Here is a 15,674-nt window from a genome sequence, read left to right as displayed (position 1 = left end):
AGATGATTTCTTCTCAGTGAGAACTAATAAACACTAGGATCAATCATGGAAGACTAGATGTTATTGGGAAACTAAAAATATATAACACTTCATAGACTAAGAGCAAGAGTATGTGAAAGGTTCAGGCATTATGCTGGCCTGCCCCTGTTACCTGGTGGAACAGGCAGTACCCTGGTCAGCCCAAGGTTCCATGGGAACTAAGTCTGCACGCAGGTGCAGAGGACCCCTTTAAAAGGACAGGTCCCTGCCCATTTACGCTCTCTGTTTCCTCTCTCTGTTTCCCCGCTCTGCTTTCTCTCTACTCTGTCTCCCACCTATGCTCTCTCTCTGCCTCTCTATGGCGACCGGCCATGGCGGTCAGCCATTTACCCCTGTTCCTCTTCTCTTAGTCTCCCTACTCTGCCGGACCTTATAATAAACTTATAGTCTTATGTCTCATGTCTCAGCATTTCTCCATTTCTTCTTTTTAAACAAAAGAATAACATTTTGGCACCTGGACGTGGAAAGGCTCTGTCCTTGCACCTTCTCCCGAGGCCCGCTGATGGGCACATGGTAAGGCAAGGGTACCCTTATAACCCACTTCCATCTCCGCTTTTCCTGGAACTTCCTCCTGCCTGCAGCAGCCTGAGATACTGGAACTCAACTCGACGCTTTTCCAACTAAGTATCTCTGGAACTCACTGATCTGCCTATTCGCTGCAATCCAGTAAGATACCCAGAACCTTTCCCATAGGGCAGACCCAGCACTTTTCACTCTGGGTCCATTTTTCGGTTTCGGGTCGGGTGCTCTCAGGGCAATCTGTGCCATTTTTTGGCCTTGCCCACGGGAAATACATTTTTACGGGATCTTTCAGTTACTGCCAGGGAGTAGGTAAATGAGCCGAGTTCTGACTCCCAGTGGGAAATTTCTTTCACCTGGGAATGTCCCTCACTGTTCTATTTGTTCTATCTCTGACTGTGTTGAAATGTCTGCTTGAGACACTCTGAGAGGTTTTTGTTTGTTTGCTGGTTTTCATTTTTCCACATGAATGAGGTTTGAAACTTTTCTGGCAATTAAGAATGTGCTTATGGTCGCTGCCATCAGCCACATGGGCTAACCAGGTTCACATCCAAACTGAGGTCACAGATCATTGCTGTATGAAATAAAAGTGTAACGATCCTTAGGGGTTATGTAGTTTAGGAATCTGACATAATGCAAACTGAACATCCATATTCCTCTGAAGATGGAAGTACACATGCCAAAGTAGCTATTATTAATTAGCATATCTGAACAAATACACTAGCTCACAGGTAAAGTCTGCTTATATTCTTTATTTTTTAATTTCAATGTGTGTGTGTGTGTGTGTGTGTGTGTGTGTGTGTGTGTGTGTGTGTGTGCCGGGTTAGGGAGCATGTAGACGTCGGAGGGCAGCTCCATGAAGTTGGTTTTCTCTTTCTATTTTTAAGTGGGTTCAGGGGATCAAATTTAGATTGTGTGGCAAGCACTTTCCTCATGGACCTATCTCCTTAGTATTGTTCTTACTCTCTAAAACTGATATGTCAACAAGACTGAACTGTTCCCATTGTTAAATCAATACAATAATTTTTACAAGATGGTATCTCATATATCTCAGGTTAGTCTTTTTTGGGGGGGTTGTGTAGAGACATGGTTTCTTTGTATAACCCTAACTGTCCTAGAATTCACTCTGTAGAACAGGCTGGCCTTGAACTTCTGGAGATCTGCCTGCCTCTGCTTCTCAAGTGCTGGGATTAAAGGCATGTGCCACCACACCTGGTACAACAAATAATTTTAAAACATCTTGTATTGACTGGGTTAAAGTTCAAGCATTTGCTAATGGACAATGTTAAGAGTCAGTACAGAAATTGCCACACAAACATGACCCTAGTCCCATCTCCCAGAACCCATTTTTTGTTTGTTGTTTGTTTGTTTTTGTTTTTGTTTTTTTAAACCCAGGTATGCCATGAGCACCTGTAATCTCAGCACTGGGGAAATAATAACAGGAAGATTCCTTGCTGGCTAGCTAATTTAAATAAATCAAGGAGTTCCAGGTTCAGTGAGACTGATTGTGTCACTAAGATGGGGAATGACTGAAGGAAATACCTGTCACTGACCTCTGACCTACACACATGCACACACACATGCACGCATCATCCAATATCCAGTACAAATTGACCCTCTGAGTCCCCAATGGAGGAATGAAGTAAATAGGCCCAAGAGATACCTAGCTCTGAACAGAGCTGTTTAGAAGGGTAGGGCGGGGATGAGAACTTGCATTGGTACTAGTGCAGTGGCCTGCTCCTCCAGGGGCACACTGAACATTTCACTAACCAATAGGAAGGACACAGCTTAGTTAGTGGGAACAGGTTGACCTTATGTTTTTTATTAAAGATTTATTTATTTATTATTTATACAGTGTTCAGCTTGCACCCTAGAAGAGGGCACCAGATCTCATTATAGGTAGTTGTGAGCCCCCATGTGGTTGCTGGGAATTGAACTCAGGACCTGTGGAAGAGCAGCCAGTGCTCTTAAACCTCTGAGCCATCTCTCTAGCCCCGACCTTATGGTTTGAAAGGCATTAATTTGAGTCAAACCCATATGTCCCTCAGACCTTGAAAACAGGAGGTTAAACAGTAAATAGCTATCATTTCTCTGACAACTTTTAAACATCAAGACTGGAGAATAGCCACAGAGTGGTTAAAGCCATCAACACTGCCACCACCCTGACACAGTGGGGGTGGAGGACCTCTCTAAGCCTCCTTTACAAAATAGAGTTATGCCGACTTTAAAGTATATTACTGTAAGGGCAAATCAAGGATGTAAAGTATGTTAGAATATTTCAAAAACAGCTTTGTATTATTATTTTTAAGACATGGACTCAAGGCTGCAGGGATGGCTCAGTGGTTAAGCGTGCTTGCTACTCAATCATGAGGATCAGAGTTCAGATCCCAACACTAATGTCAGGAAGCTCACAAACACCTGTAACTTTAGCTCCAAGGATCAGCACTCTCTTCTGGCCTCCATGGGACGACAACACAAGTGTGCATATATATCAACACAGACATACACACACATAAAAACGTAATTAAAGTAAAATAAGTATTTTTTTGGTTGTGAGCTTAGCCTTTAATGGCTGAGCTATCCCTCCAGCCCAAAATAAGTATTTTAAATACACAGTCTCACTATATAGCCCTGGGTATCCTAAAACTCATCACACAGTCTAGTTCAGGTTGTCTTTGAAGTTGCAATCATCCTGCTTCCATATCCTGAGTGTTGGGATTATAGACGTGTGCCACTACACGCATCAAAGCAGTTTAATTTTGTGTGCCAGCTCTACTCATGAGGTACTGACTTAATAGACCCTTCAACTGAGAAGGGTTTTAAGAGCACATTTTGGCTATATGGAGGGAACTGATTGATTGGTGATGTCTGCCATGTGCAAAAGGCTGGACAAGTGGGAACACGGTGGTAATAGACAGCTGCTATCTCAAGGCATTCTTAGCAGGATGGTACCTGGGGGACGTAGACCTGTAGCAGATCATTTCACTGAACTCTGAAAATGGGGCTTTTGGATAGTCTCCTTCTTTCTCAGCCATTTTCTTTTTGGGGGATTTTCTTGATTAAAAGTTTAGAACAAAAACCAAGAGTGGTGGTGCACACCTTTAATTCAAGCACATGGGAGGCAGAAGTAGGTGGATTTCTGAGTTTGAGGCCAGCCTGGTTTACAGAGAGAGTTCCAGGATAGCCAGAGCTACACAGAGAAACCTGTCTTGAAACAAACAAACAAGTTTAGAACAAATGAAAATTTAAAATTCAGAAGAATCCGCCCTCCCCAGTGGAGACACTCCTGTCTCAACAATGTCTGGAGGCCCCTTTGTAGCATGAAGCATCTACTTTCTCTACATCCCACAGCAATTTTCCTTTGACTGTTTCTCCACCTTAATTTACATCTGAATTGAAACATCTCATAACTCAATTTTTGCTGAGCACTGACACATCTGTGAAGCTTTCCCCACTCACCGAAAATGTCCATCTCTCCCCTCTGCTTCTGGCATTTCCATCGTTGCCAAGAACCTCCCACCAACTCAGACAAAAGCCTTTCCTGTACACCTTGGGAGGCATGGCTCACTGTGGAGCAAGGCTGGTGGGCATGATAGGGAAAACTAACTATTGGAATGTTAACAGCTATGATTTAGAAGTATTTATGTGCTAAAGACACAGAGTAGCAGTCAGGTTTGCAGTCTTGACCACAGGGAACCTTCTGGTGCTGAGAAGTGCCGAGAGCACTTGCTGTGCAAACATGAGGACTTATACCCAGATCCCAGCACATATTAACAAAGCTAAGCATGACCAGCACCTGTAATCTTGGTGGTAGAGCTGGGGGAAGATTGGAGGATCACTAGGAATTACTGGACAGACAGCCTAGACAATAAGGTCTCCCGGGAATGAGATGGAAAGTGATAGGGCGGGCACACACACACACACACACACACACACACACACACACACACACACACACACACACACACACACACACACACACACGCTTGAGCACATAGAAAACAATAAAAGCCTTCTAAAGACAGATGGTTTGTGGATACTGGGGTTTGACTCAAGACCTCCTGGCTGTGACCACCATGGGTTTTACTCTGGCTGCCTTTACTGTCACAAGGGGGGCCTACGAATAATCCTAGCACTTTGATCTGTTAGACCCTGATCACCTGAAATAACCCAAACTGCTGTAACTGCCACCTTGGCTCTTCCGGGTGGTTCTACTGGCACATACACACTAAAGAAAGTGCTACAACCCCTAAACAGCATACCTACAGGCCAAGGAGTTTGCTGGCTGTTGTCTGGGTAACCCAAGAGTCCTTGGAAACTCATCAAGAGCACACTTCACCTTTTCCCCTCCCCTGTGGACTTTAAAGGGAAAATCACAATGAGTCTTCTAACACACATGGACACATTTTCAATTGTTTCTGACATGTTTCTATGTACACACCCTAATTCTGGTCAGAATACATGGCACAGAACTGTAAAGTAGGGTTGCTGTTTTTTGTTTTTATTCAAGGCAATTTCCCATTGCAAGATAAATCATTTTGAAGTCAACACCTATCCCTTTTCATAACTGCCACAGGAGGGAACAGGGAAGACTTTGAGGGACAGAAATACCAATGAGGTCCTGGATTTGCTTGCTTAGTCTACTGATTACTGCTAGTTAGCCATGTGTCCCGACACTCACCATGATGGTCATGTTGGACATAGCTGGCTGGGGTAAGCATGACTCTGTGACAACAGACATCACTGAATTCTCTAAGCTCTTTGTGTCTCAGTTTTTTCCTCCTTAGAAACACCCATAATTCAGGGACAATAAGTTCCATTTTACACAAGAGGAAACCGAGGCAGAGAAGAGAGGGGGTTAACTTTATATAGTCATGTAGTTAGAAAGCCATGGAGGAACTATGAGCTCAAGCAAAAACAAAAAACAACAACAACAAAACAACAAACAGTTTGACTCTAACCACCACACTCTGGGTGCTCCATGTTGGGAAGAAGTCACCAGGCTGACTATGCCACCTGTGGTCAGGGCTTTGTCACTTAAAAAAAGAATGGACTAGGTATGGGCAGGAGCACTTTCAAAACAGATGACTTCTGTTGGGGAAATATTCAGAGGTAAACAGATATGAATCCTTAGAGGAAAACACAAAGCAGCAATTATCACAGAAAAGAAAGGTTCCACGGACTTGAGAACAGGAAGCAGACAGTACAGGAACACTGGAGGCAAAACCATGAATAAACAACTGTAAAACTCAGACACAAGTTCTCAAAGCCACCTTGTAGAGAATCAAAGGACACTGGATTACTGAACCTTTAATTTATTTCCTCCACCCTACAGGACTTCTGGACTTAAAAACTAAGGTTTGCTTAAAAAGAAATCCAAGTGAAGGGTAGATTAGATTCATCCAGACATCGAGGCGCAGGCTTGAAATCCCAGAAGCACAGGCAGAGAGGTCAGGAGTTCTGGGCCAGCCTGGGCTGTATGAGAGAGACCCTATCTTAAAAAGAGGAGAAAAGAAAAAGAAAAAAAAAAACATAGAGATTAGTTTCAGCAGACTGTGAGGAAAGATTGTGGAAATATCCCACCAGAAAAACAAAACAAAGGAAGTAGTTAGTATTTCAGTAAATTTCTCTTATACATAACATTGCAATCTGATAACATTCATTAAACATATTATCCATATATTTCCACTTCAACGATTATACATAATTTCCTTATTGAATTTTGATTATTTATGTTGTACATATGTTATGGCATGCATGTGGACATCAGGACAACTTGTGGGAGTCAGTTCTCTCTTTCCACCATGAGGGGCCTGGGAACTGAACTTAGTTGCCAGCCTTGGTGACAGGTCCAATTACCTTTTGAGCCATCTCATGGGCTTCAAAATTTCTTTAAAAATATTTTCTGACTTGTAATTGTAGGAAACAAGGTCGAATGTGTTGGTGCATGCCTTTACTCTCAGCACTCGGGAGGCTGAAGCAGGAGGATTGTGAGTTTGAAGCTGGTTTGGGTTATATAGCAAGACTGCCTCCCAAACACATCTCTGATTTCTGAGTTCTTGGAACAGGCAGCAACCTGACCAGAGTCCCTTTTGCATCTCACACTTGCATTCCTCCTGAGAATGTACTGCATAAGGCAACATTTTGAGAGACACCACCTTATGTTAGGCCTCCTCAGGCTACCGGGTCATAAATCCACAAGGAGTTTACTTTCTTCCATGAAGTGGTTGGTCACTGAGGGGAAGTAAACAGATGCTGTGTAGGATTCCAGTGCAACAGACCAATGCCACATGTTCAAGGCACTGACAGGTACTGGAGAAAATGGCACAAAGAATGCAGAGCAGTCAACTGGCATTTTACAAAATCTCCTACTCGATGGAGGATCTTACAGGGCTGGTTATCATCTTTACTGCCGTGGATGCAGACTCCGTGTTCTGCCCTATGTGTAGAATCATAGCAGTTACCCAGTGCTACTGAGTACTCAGGACTGGATGTCTGCTTGCTTCTGTTGCTGGGGAGATGGGACTGTAAGAAGGACTTCTGGCAGTAGCTATTCCCTGGTGTGGCCTGCCCTTTATCTTTTCAGGTTTTGTGTACCCCAAATATGGAATCCAAATGATTCCAACGTCCTGGGATAGCTCTAGTCAGAAAAATTCTGACCATGTGCCAAACTATCCATCCAGAAGCCAGAAATTATATTCCATGAGCTAATTGACCCCCTTCCCTCCTGAAAGGGAATCAAAGACCTTTCCCCCTCTCACAATTGTCTTGGCAGTTCAGTCAACTTGATAGATCCTGTTTTCCATTTCCAAGAATTCATGTTATTTGGAAATGTGTACATGGCAATAGAATATGCTAAGTAGTTTTTTGTCCTTCATATCAAAACATCTTTGCAACTAGAAGAAAATGGTCTTTTAATATGAGAGAACTCTGTCTTAAGGCACAGAATCCCCCTGATGCTAGAGCTGCCAGCGTGTCATGGGGAACTCAGCCATGCATGCCCAACAGGCAGATGAACACAAGTCGTTAATTTTGAGTTTTGAGCTCTATTTTTCTATTTAAATAAGGCTCAGTTTGAGTCCCGGGGGAAACTATTTTTCCATATGCAAAATAACACTTTTGGAAAACCACATTTTTTTTAAATCCTTCCCTACCTGTGTTAAGTCAGGCTGTAAAGTGAGAGCTCCTCCTGCTGATGGTGAAGGACCTGTCCCCATCTCTAAGGCAGGCAGGCAGTTCAGGCAAAGTCAGACTAGAAGCTCAGTGTTCTTCTCCTCTCTCCCAGGGGACGCTGGGCAATGTTGGGGACATTTTCAGGTAGCGTAACTGGGGAAGGGGTATATCTGGCAAAGTATTAGTAGGCAGAGGTCGGAGATAGTGCTGACCATCTGGTGCATGCAGCACAGCTTCATTAAACTAATAAAGCACATGGCTGCAATGATAAATGAGTACTTTTCATAAACCTGGACACAGCAATGACCAGAAGTAATCCGATGATGGTGCCTGGATACTCCATCATATTGCCATTTTTTTTTGGAGACAGGGTCTTGTTCTCTGGTCAGGTTGGTCTCAAACTCACAGTAATCATTCTGCTTCAGCCCCCTGAGTGCTAGAATCATAAACATAAGCTACTATACTCAGCCTATACAAACTCTTGAGCTTATGGACGTGCGGCTAGCTTTCAAATCTGCTAATGAATGTAGGTAGGTAAGTCATACTAGACCACAGCTGTTACCATATCATCCCACCGTTTTGTTATCTGAAAGCTCCAAACAGCAAATTACTATTAGAAGTGTCGATTTCTTTAAAAAAAATTGGAAACAGCAAATATTTAAATGTGAAAATAAACAGAAGGGCTAAGTAAATCTGCCTGACTTTGATCCCAGCACCCTATGGAGAACTGGGGCTGATGACATGCACTTAGACTCCTAGTGCTGAGGAGCCAGGGACAGGATACTGGCTTGTCTGTTTAACTGGTGAGCCCCAGGCACTAGTGAGAAAGCTGGTTTCTTTTCTTTCTTTCTTTCTTTTTTTTTGAAGTTGGGGGCAGATGGTTCTTGGGGATAACAAGAGAGGTTGACCTCTAGACTCTAAGCACGAGTACTTGTGTAAGCGTGTGTGCACGCATGCACACACACACCAACAGGCAACAGAGGGATGCATGCAAACACACATACAGAGAAAGACACACACACACAGAGAAACACAGAGAGAATGAAGTAACAGTAAAAACAGAGTGTACCAATATGATAAGGAAAAAAATAGATTACAAGGAGAACAATTTCTTATAAGCAAGGCTGAGTATGTTAATCCCTCAGTAGTTTATTATGACATGGTAGTCCAGAAATAGGCACTTCTAGACCACCAGCAGATCTCTGTTCCAGTAACAAAATACCAGAATGTTACCAGGAATGCTCTTTTTTTTTTTTTAAAGAGAACTACATTGCAAGATTCACCTATACCAACATAATTTAAGATAACCACAAAATTGGCAGGAGGCAGAGGCAAGTGAATCTCTGTGAGTTCAAGGCCAGCCTGGTCTACAGAGTGAGTTCCAGGACAGCCAGAGCTACACAAAAAATCCTGTCTTGAAAAACAAAAACAACAACAACAAAAGAAAGAAAGAGAGAAATGAAAAGATAATCATAAAATTGTGGATTTCAAGAGATGGAGAGTATTTAAGGTGGTCACCAAAATAAAACAGATTCCAGCTCTCAAAGCATAGTGTGACAAGAGTTACCTTTACTGACATAATTATCTTTGAGAGGTCCCCAAAGACACTACAGATTGCAGAAAAAAATTAACTAAACTCAAATGAGAAATGTCTTTATGCAGAACAGAGAAGAATGGAGGTATATAAAAATGCTAAAAATGCAAGCATATTAAAAATTCATAATGTAACCAACTTTATACTAAACTCTTAAATTATGAAAACTAAATTGAAAGGCATCCTGAGTCATTTTCCATATGGTGTTTATTACTTCATGTGTTTTACTGTAGAATTACTACAAAGTTGTAGAAGAGAGAAAGAGAGGAAAAAAAAAACTAACCTTAAGGTTATCAAAGGTTTTGACAGTCTGTGCCAAGTCACTGACACTCCCTGGCGATGCTGTCCCCTGTCCCCTAGGGCCTGAGGACGCCCGTGAGCCGTCAATGACCTCAAAGCCAGAAAGCAGGGCCTCTGCACAGCTGCAGTGAGACTCCTTGGCTCTCTGACCCGATATCAGGTATGTCTTCAAACCTATGATGGATAAAAATTACAATCAGCACAGATGGAAACCACGGTTGGCTGCAATGCAGCGGGGTCTTATTCTCCGTGGGTGGAGAACACACTCCTGCAAGTGGAAGTATGGAAAAAATGTGAGTGCCAAGGTTCACAACTGCCTTCCTCTATTTTCCCAGACAGATGCAGCCTCAGAGACCATTTGCCTCCACATGCACCATTTGTTTCTATAACGTTTGCTCTGAAGAACAAATGACTACATGTTTTACCTCTGGGAACTAAAATAAATGTTAACAGTTCTTCCACGAAGGCATTTTGTGCCTGTTGTGTGAAGGAAGTAGAACAGACTACACAGTTCCATAGTCTACTTGGCTTTGTTCTGATCTGTAAATACCCATCCCTGAACTCCACACCAGGCAGGGTCCTGCATCCAGGAAACTGTCCAGCGGAACTGCAAGAGAAGATACAGACAGCTTTTCCTGGAGGAGTACGGTGCCCAAACTAGAGAAAAGGCTGAGCAAAGCCTCATCTTCCCAGGGTTGAGCTCCCATGACAGCTGCCTGTCTCTGCTGCCACAGCCCTAAAACATGCCTCAGTGCATGTATCCCTGGGGTTGGTTGCTGTTGGTATTTGGGATACCAGGTCACTGTTCATTCACCAAGAACTTTACCAAGCACTTCCTGTCTGCTGTATTTGAAAAGGGATACAGAGGGGACAATAGGATACATCAGCTATGTCTGGGACCTGTGTGGAATCTCACCTGAAGAGGGAGCCCAGATGACAGATGAGCAGGTGTGACAAGGTTATGTCACCACCATGCAGGGTAAGGATATACAGGGTGTTCAAGGAGCGTGAGAGAGGCTACCTTGACTGTCCTCTCCAAAACTGCTACTATGATAACATTAAGAGACCGGGCTACAAGCTGTGGTGAGGCCGTGGAGGGCTCCTCCCTGGTGGACAGGCCTGGGGTCCTTTTAAATGCTTTATGTAGTATTGGTAGCTTTTCCTTCAGCTCTGTGAAGACAAGTCCTTCCCCTCAGAAGGATACAGCCCTCACCAGACAACTAAATCAGTACTAATGCCTTGATCTGAGACTTATAAGCCTTCAGATTGTGAGACCTAACTTCTCTCTTTATAAATTACCCAGTCTGTGGCATTCTGTTATGGCAGCACCATCAGACTAAGACAGAAAGCCTCCTAAACAGCATGTCCTCCAAGTGAGGGCAGCCCAGTCATATATCCCTAGACAGTGGATATTTCTAGAATAGTTTGTGGGATTTCTTCATTAAAGAGCCTTTGGCAGGTACAGTCACCAGATGGTGCTGAGCTCAGTATGGATGGATCTCTCTGTGTGTAGGGTATGTGTGTATGTGTGGTGTACATGTGTGTTCTGTGTGTGTGTGTAGTATGTGTGGTGTGTGTATGTGTAGTATTGTATAGTATGTGTATGTGTAGTATGTGTGTAGTGTGTGGTGATATGTAGTGTGTGTGTTATATGTATGTGTGTAGTGTGTGTATGGCATATGTGTAGTGCATAGTATGGTGTGTGTGTGTGTGTGTGTGTGTGTGTGTGTGTGTGTGTATAGCCAGGGGAGCAGCTCTGTGTAGTGCACACCCCATGGGTATCACCAGAGTCTGCATTATAGATGCCACAAGGAAGCAGGAAGAAAGAGTAAGGAAGGGGCTGGTGGAAAGGCCAGACACAGGATGGAAAAGATGGTAGTGACAGGCAGCCAATACAAGGATAAGGATGTGGTGTTTAAAGAGAAGCCCTCAGCATGAGGCTCAGGCTTCATCACCTCTTAACTATAGGACCTACTCATCTTATTTTCTCATCTGTGGGGAGAGGCTTAGAAGAGGTGATACTTCAAGGGTCTACAAAGCGCCTTTATAGCAGTGTTCAGTGCACAGTATGCCTGATAATGGCAGCTATTATTACCAATGAGGTGTCTGATCTGCTCACACTCAGCAGCCTCTTTTATGCTCCCTCAACATAGGAAAGCAGGTTCAGAACTGCTCCAAATCTGTCTCTAACACAGATCTTCCTTGGGGAGCTCAGAATGGCCAATTTGTAGAGACAATACTGCTCTTGCACAAAGACTGAACTTACACAGGCACCTAAAACAAGAGAGTCTGGCAGATAAGTATCTATTATTTGGGGGAGAGGTTGAGACAGGGTTTCTCTGTGGCTTTGGAGGCTGTCTGGAACTAGCTCTTGTAGATCAGGCTGGTCTCGAACTCACTGAGATCCACCTGACTGTCTCCCAAGTACTGGGATTAAAGGCATGTGCCACCACTGTCCGGCTTAAAATAAATATCTTTTTATATATGTTTCAACATGGAGAGCTAAATTTAAAGTGAATCCTGCTGCCCACACAAAAGGAACCCAGCATGAAACAGAAAGGTAGGTTTAGCTGTCCAGTAAGACCCACTGTGAGAAAAGTTACTGGCTTGAGTCTAGTGGAAGTCTTAGTGTTAATGACTTAGTGGATAACCACACTTATAAGCCCTGGCTTCTGATATGACTAGAACAGCTCACCTGGACTAAAAGGCCCAAATAAGACAGACAAAGTATTTATTTTGCTAAATGTGCATATACAGGAAAATAACTAGTATTATTTCCTGAAAGCTTTCTTAATAATTCATTTCTTATCTCACAAATACTCATTATCTTTTTTTTTTTTGAGACAGGGTTTCTCTGTGTAGCTTTGGAGCCTATCCTGGCACTCGCTCTGGAGACCAGGCTGGCCTCGAACTCACAGAGATCCGCCTGCCTCTGCCTCCTGAGTGCTGGGATTAAAGGCGTGCGCCACCAACGCCCAGCCAATACTCATATCTTTGTTCAGCTTCACTTTGCAGGGCTGCAGAGAGGGGAGGTGCTTCCTAATGCATTCCCACCTAGTGAAAGAAATTGTATGAAGTGCTTTACATGGTTCAATTCCTTGAATATTTTCTTCCCTTCCTTCCACACTGGAGACAGTAACCTGGGACCCAGAGCATGCTAGGCAAGTGCTTTATTTTATTAGCATACATTAATCATACACAATGGATTTCATTATGACATTTACATACATACATACATACATACATACAGTGTATTTTGGTCATAGTCACCACCATTGACCTTTCTTGTTCAGCTCCCATTCTTACTGAGTCTCTGTATCTTGTGTTTTTTGGTAGCCCAGAATGTTTAATTAGGGTTGCTTACAAGAACATGGGTGAGGAGTCAGTTACAAAAGCATGGGAAACTTACCAGTGCCTACTCAAAAAAGAAGGAAATCTCTTTTCTCTCCCAGGAACCATGAACTGCCTATAGATCCTTAGGGAGAGACAGGGGCTTAGAAAACCCTCTCCCATTCTTTTTTTTTTTTTTTCAAATTTTAAGGCAAGATCTTATTAAGTTGCTCAGGCTGGATTCAATCTCACTTTGTAGCCCAGGCTGGCCTTGACTATTTTATCTAAACCCAACTTTCCTTGTGTATTTTCTCTGTGGGTATTTATGTTCTACACACACAGAGGCCAGAAGAGGATACTGGGCATCCTGTTCTGTCACTGTTCATCTATTCCCTTAAGGCAAGTTCTACCATTGAATCTAGACCTAAGGAAGCAGCCAGCAAGTTGCCTCCACCCACCCACTCAGACTCCATCCACCCGCACAGCACTGGGATTACAGCACATGTAGCCCTTTAAGTGGGTTCTAGGGATCTGAACTCCAATCCTCATGGGTTTACAGCAAGCTTTCTTACTCACTGAGCCATCTCTCCATCCCCCAACTATTCTTAAGTATAGTCAGCCTTCTTTACTTGGGATTGTTTTTCTACGAATTCAACTGTGGATCAAAAATATTTTTTTTTAGAAAATTGAATATGGGGAGCTGGAGAGAGGGCTCAGTGGATAAAATGTTTAATTAGGACTGGAGTTCAGATGCCCAAAACCCATGTAAAAGTGAGGTAGATGTGGCAGTTATCTATAATTCCAGCACTAGGGAGGCAGAGATGGGATCCCCAGAGCAAGCCAGCTAACTAGTTTAGCTGATTGATGCTCTGGGTTCAGTAAAGTAGATGGAAAGCTATGGAAGGAGACACCTAACATCAAGTTTAGGCCTTCACATGCATGCACACACAAGTGTGTTCACTCATGAGAACACATATACACATGCATATTACATGTGTACACATGAAAAACAAAGAAAATTGTTTCTGTATTGAATATATACAGATATACCTTAGGATTTCTATTGCTGTGAAGATACACCATGACCATGGCAATTCTTTTTTTTTTTTTTTTTTTTTTTTGGTTTTTCGAGACAGGGTTTCTTTGTGTAGCTTTGGAGCCTATCCTGGCACTCGCTCTGGAGACCTGGCTGGCCTAGAACTCACAGAGATCCACCTGCTTCTGCCTACTGAGTGCTGGGATTAAAGGCATGTGCCACCAATGCCGGCAACCATGGCAATTCTTATACAAGAAAATATTTAATTGGGGCTTGTTTACAGGTTCAGAGGTTTAATACATTATCACCATGCGGGAAGCATGGTCAGTGTGCAGGCAGAATGATGCTGGAGAAGTTACTGAGAGTTCCATATCTGGATCAGCAGGCAGCAAGAAGAAAGAGAGCCACAGGGCCTGGATTGAGCATTTGGCTTTGAGCCCACCCCCAGTGACACACTTCTTCCAACAAGGCCACACACATTCCAACAAGGCCACAGCTCCTAATTGTGTCACTCCCTTTGGGGTTATGGGGATCATTTTCCTTTAAACCACCACACAACATTTTCCTTGTCTATTGCTTAGGTAATTCTGTGTATCAAATATTTACATAGTATTTACACTATAATAGGTATTATGAGTAATCTTTAGATAAAGCATATAGGAAAATGTGTATAGATTATATGAAAATATGACATTTTAATAAGGGACATGAACATTCTCATATTTTGGTATCCATAGGGAATCCTCAAACCAGTCGCCCAAGGGTTCCAAGGGATGACTGTCATCAATTCTTTGAGGACAAAAACTCTGCCTTGCACACACTGATGACCAGTTTTAGTGACTGAGTGTATGAATGAATGGCAAAGTCCCCTTTAGAAAAGAAGGATTCTAGCATCTTCTAACCTGTCTTCTGCTGGTTAAATAAAAAACTGACTGGCCGGTAGCAGGGCAAGAAGAGATTGGGTGAGACAGCCTGAAGCAGAGAGAACGATGGGAGGAAGAAGGGCATAGGAGAGTCAAGGGAGATGCTAGCGAGCCACCAAGCAAGCAGGACATATAGAATATGAGGTAATGCTGGGTAGTAGTGGCTCACATCTTTAATCCCAGCACTTGGGAGGCAGAGGCAGGCAGATTGCTGTGAGTTTGAGAGCAGCCTGGTCTACAAGAGCTAGTTCCAGGACAGCCTCCAAAGCCACAGAGAAACCCTGTCTCGAAAAAACAAAAAACAAAAAACAAAAAAAAGAAAAGGAGGTAACACGCCATAAGCCACGTGGCAAAGCACAAATAGAAATATGGATTAATTTAAATGTAAGAGTTAGCTAGTAACAAGCCTGAGCTATCAACCAAACATTTACAAATAATATTAGGTCTCTGTGGTGATTTGGAAGCAGCTACTGGGATGGGCAGCTGGCGGTAGGGACAGGGAATGTCCAGTTACAGTCTTCTTCAGTGGAGCTCTTGTTTTGGAATGAGAATTTCTCAGTCACTAGGAACCTAAGGGACTTGATGGCCAGTGTACCATAAAGAGAAGAAATGAAGAAAAGCCAGGAAAGAGTGCTCAAGACATGACTTGGGGGGTTAAAAGAAAAATATAACAAATACCTAGAAGCTGACATCACTAATGATTTAAAACAATAAACACAAGAGAGGCTTGGCTGGCTCATAAACATCCTAAAATGTCTTT

The 15,674-nt window shown here is 43.0% G+C and overlaps 1 protein-coding gene across 2 annotated transcripts in view; it reads right to left on the bottom strand.

Annotated features, from left to right (window-relative positions):
* The window catches only part of Adcy9 (adenylate cyclase 9), a 127,539-nt gene that overhangs the window by 32,119 nt on the left and 79,746 nt on the right, over nucleotides 1-15,674 (bottom strand). For both annotated transcript variants that reach the window (XM_027424022.2, XM_027424023.2), the window contains exon 3: nucleotides 9,609-9,799. In XM_027424022.2, coding sequence (XP_027279823.1) covers nucleotides 9,609-9,799 — 191 coding nt within the window. The remainder of the gene's footprint in view (nucleotides 1-9,608; nucleotides 9,800-15,674) is intronic.

Source organism: Cricetulus griseus, chromosome 7, assembly GCF_003668045.3.
Source record: "Cricetulus griseus strain 17A/GY chromosome 7, alternate assembly CriGri-PICRH-1.0, whole genome shotgun sequence".
Taxonomy (NCBI): domain Eukaryota; kingdom Metazoa; phylum Chordata; class Mammalia; order Rodentia; family Cricetidae; genus Cricetulus; species Cricetulus griseus.
This window is presented reverse-complemented; position numbering and strand designations above follow the sequence as displayed.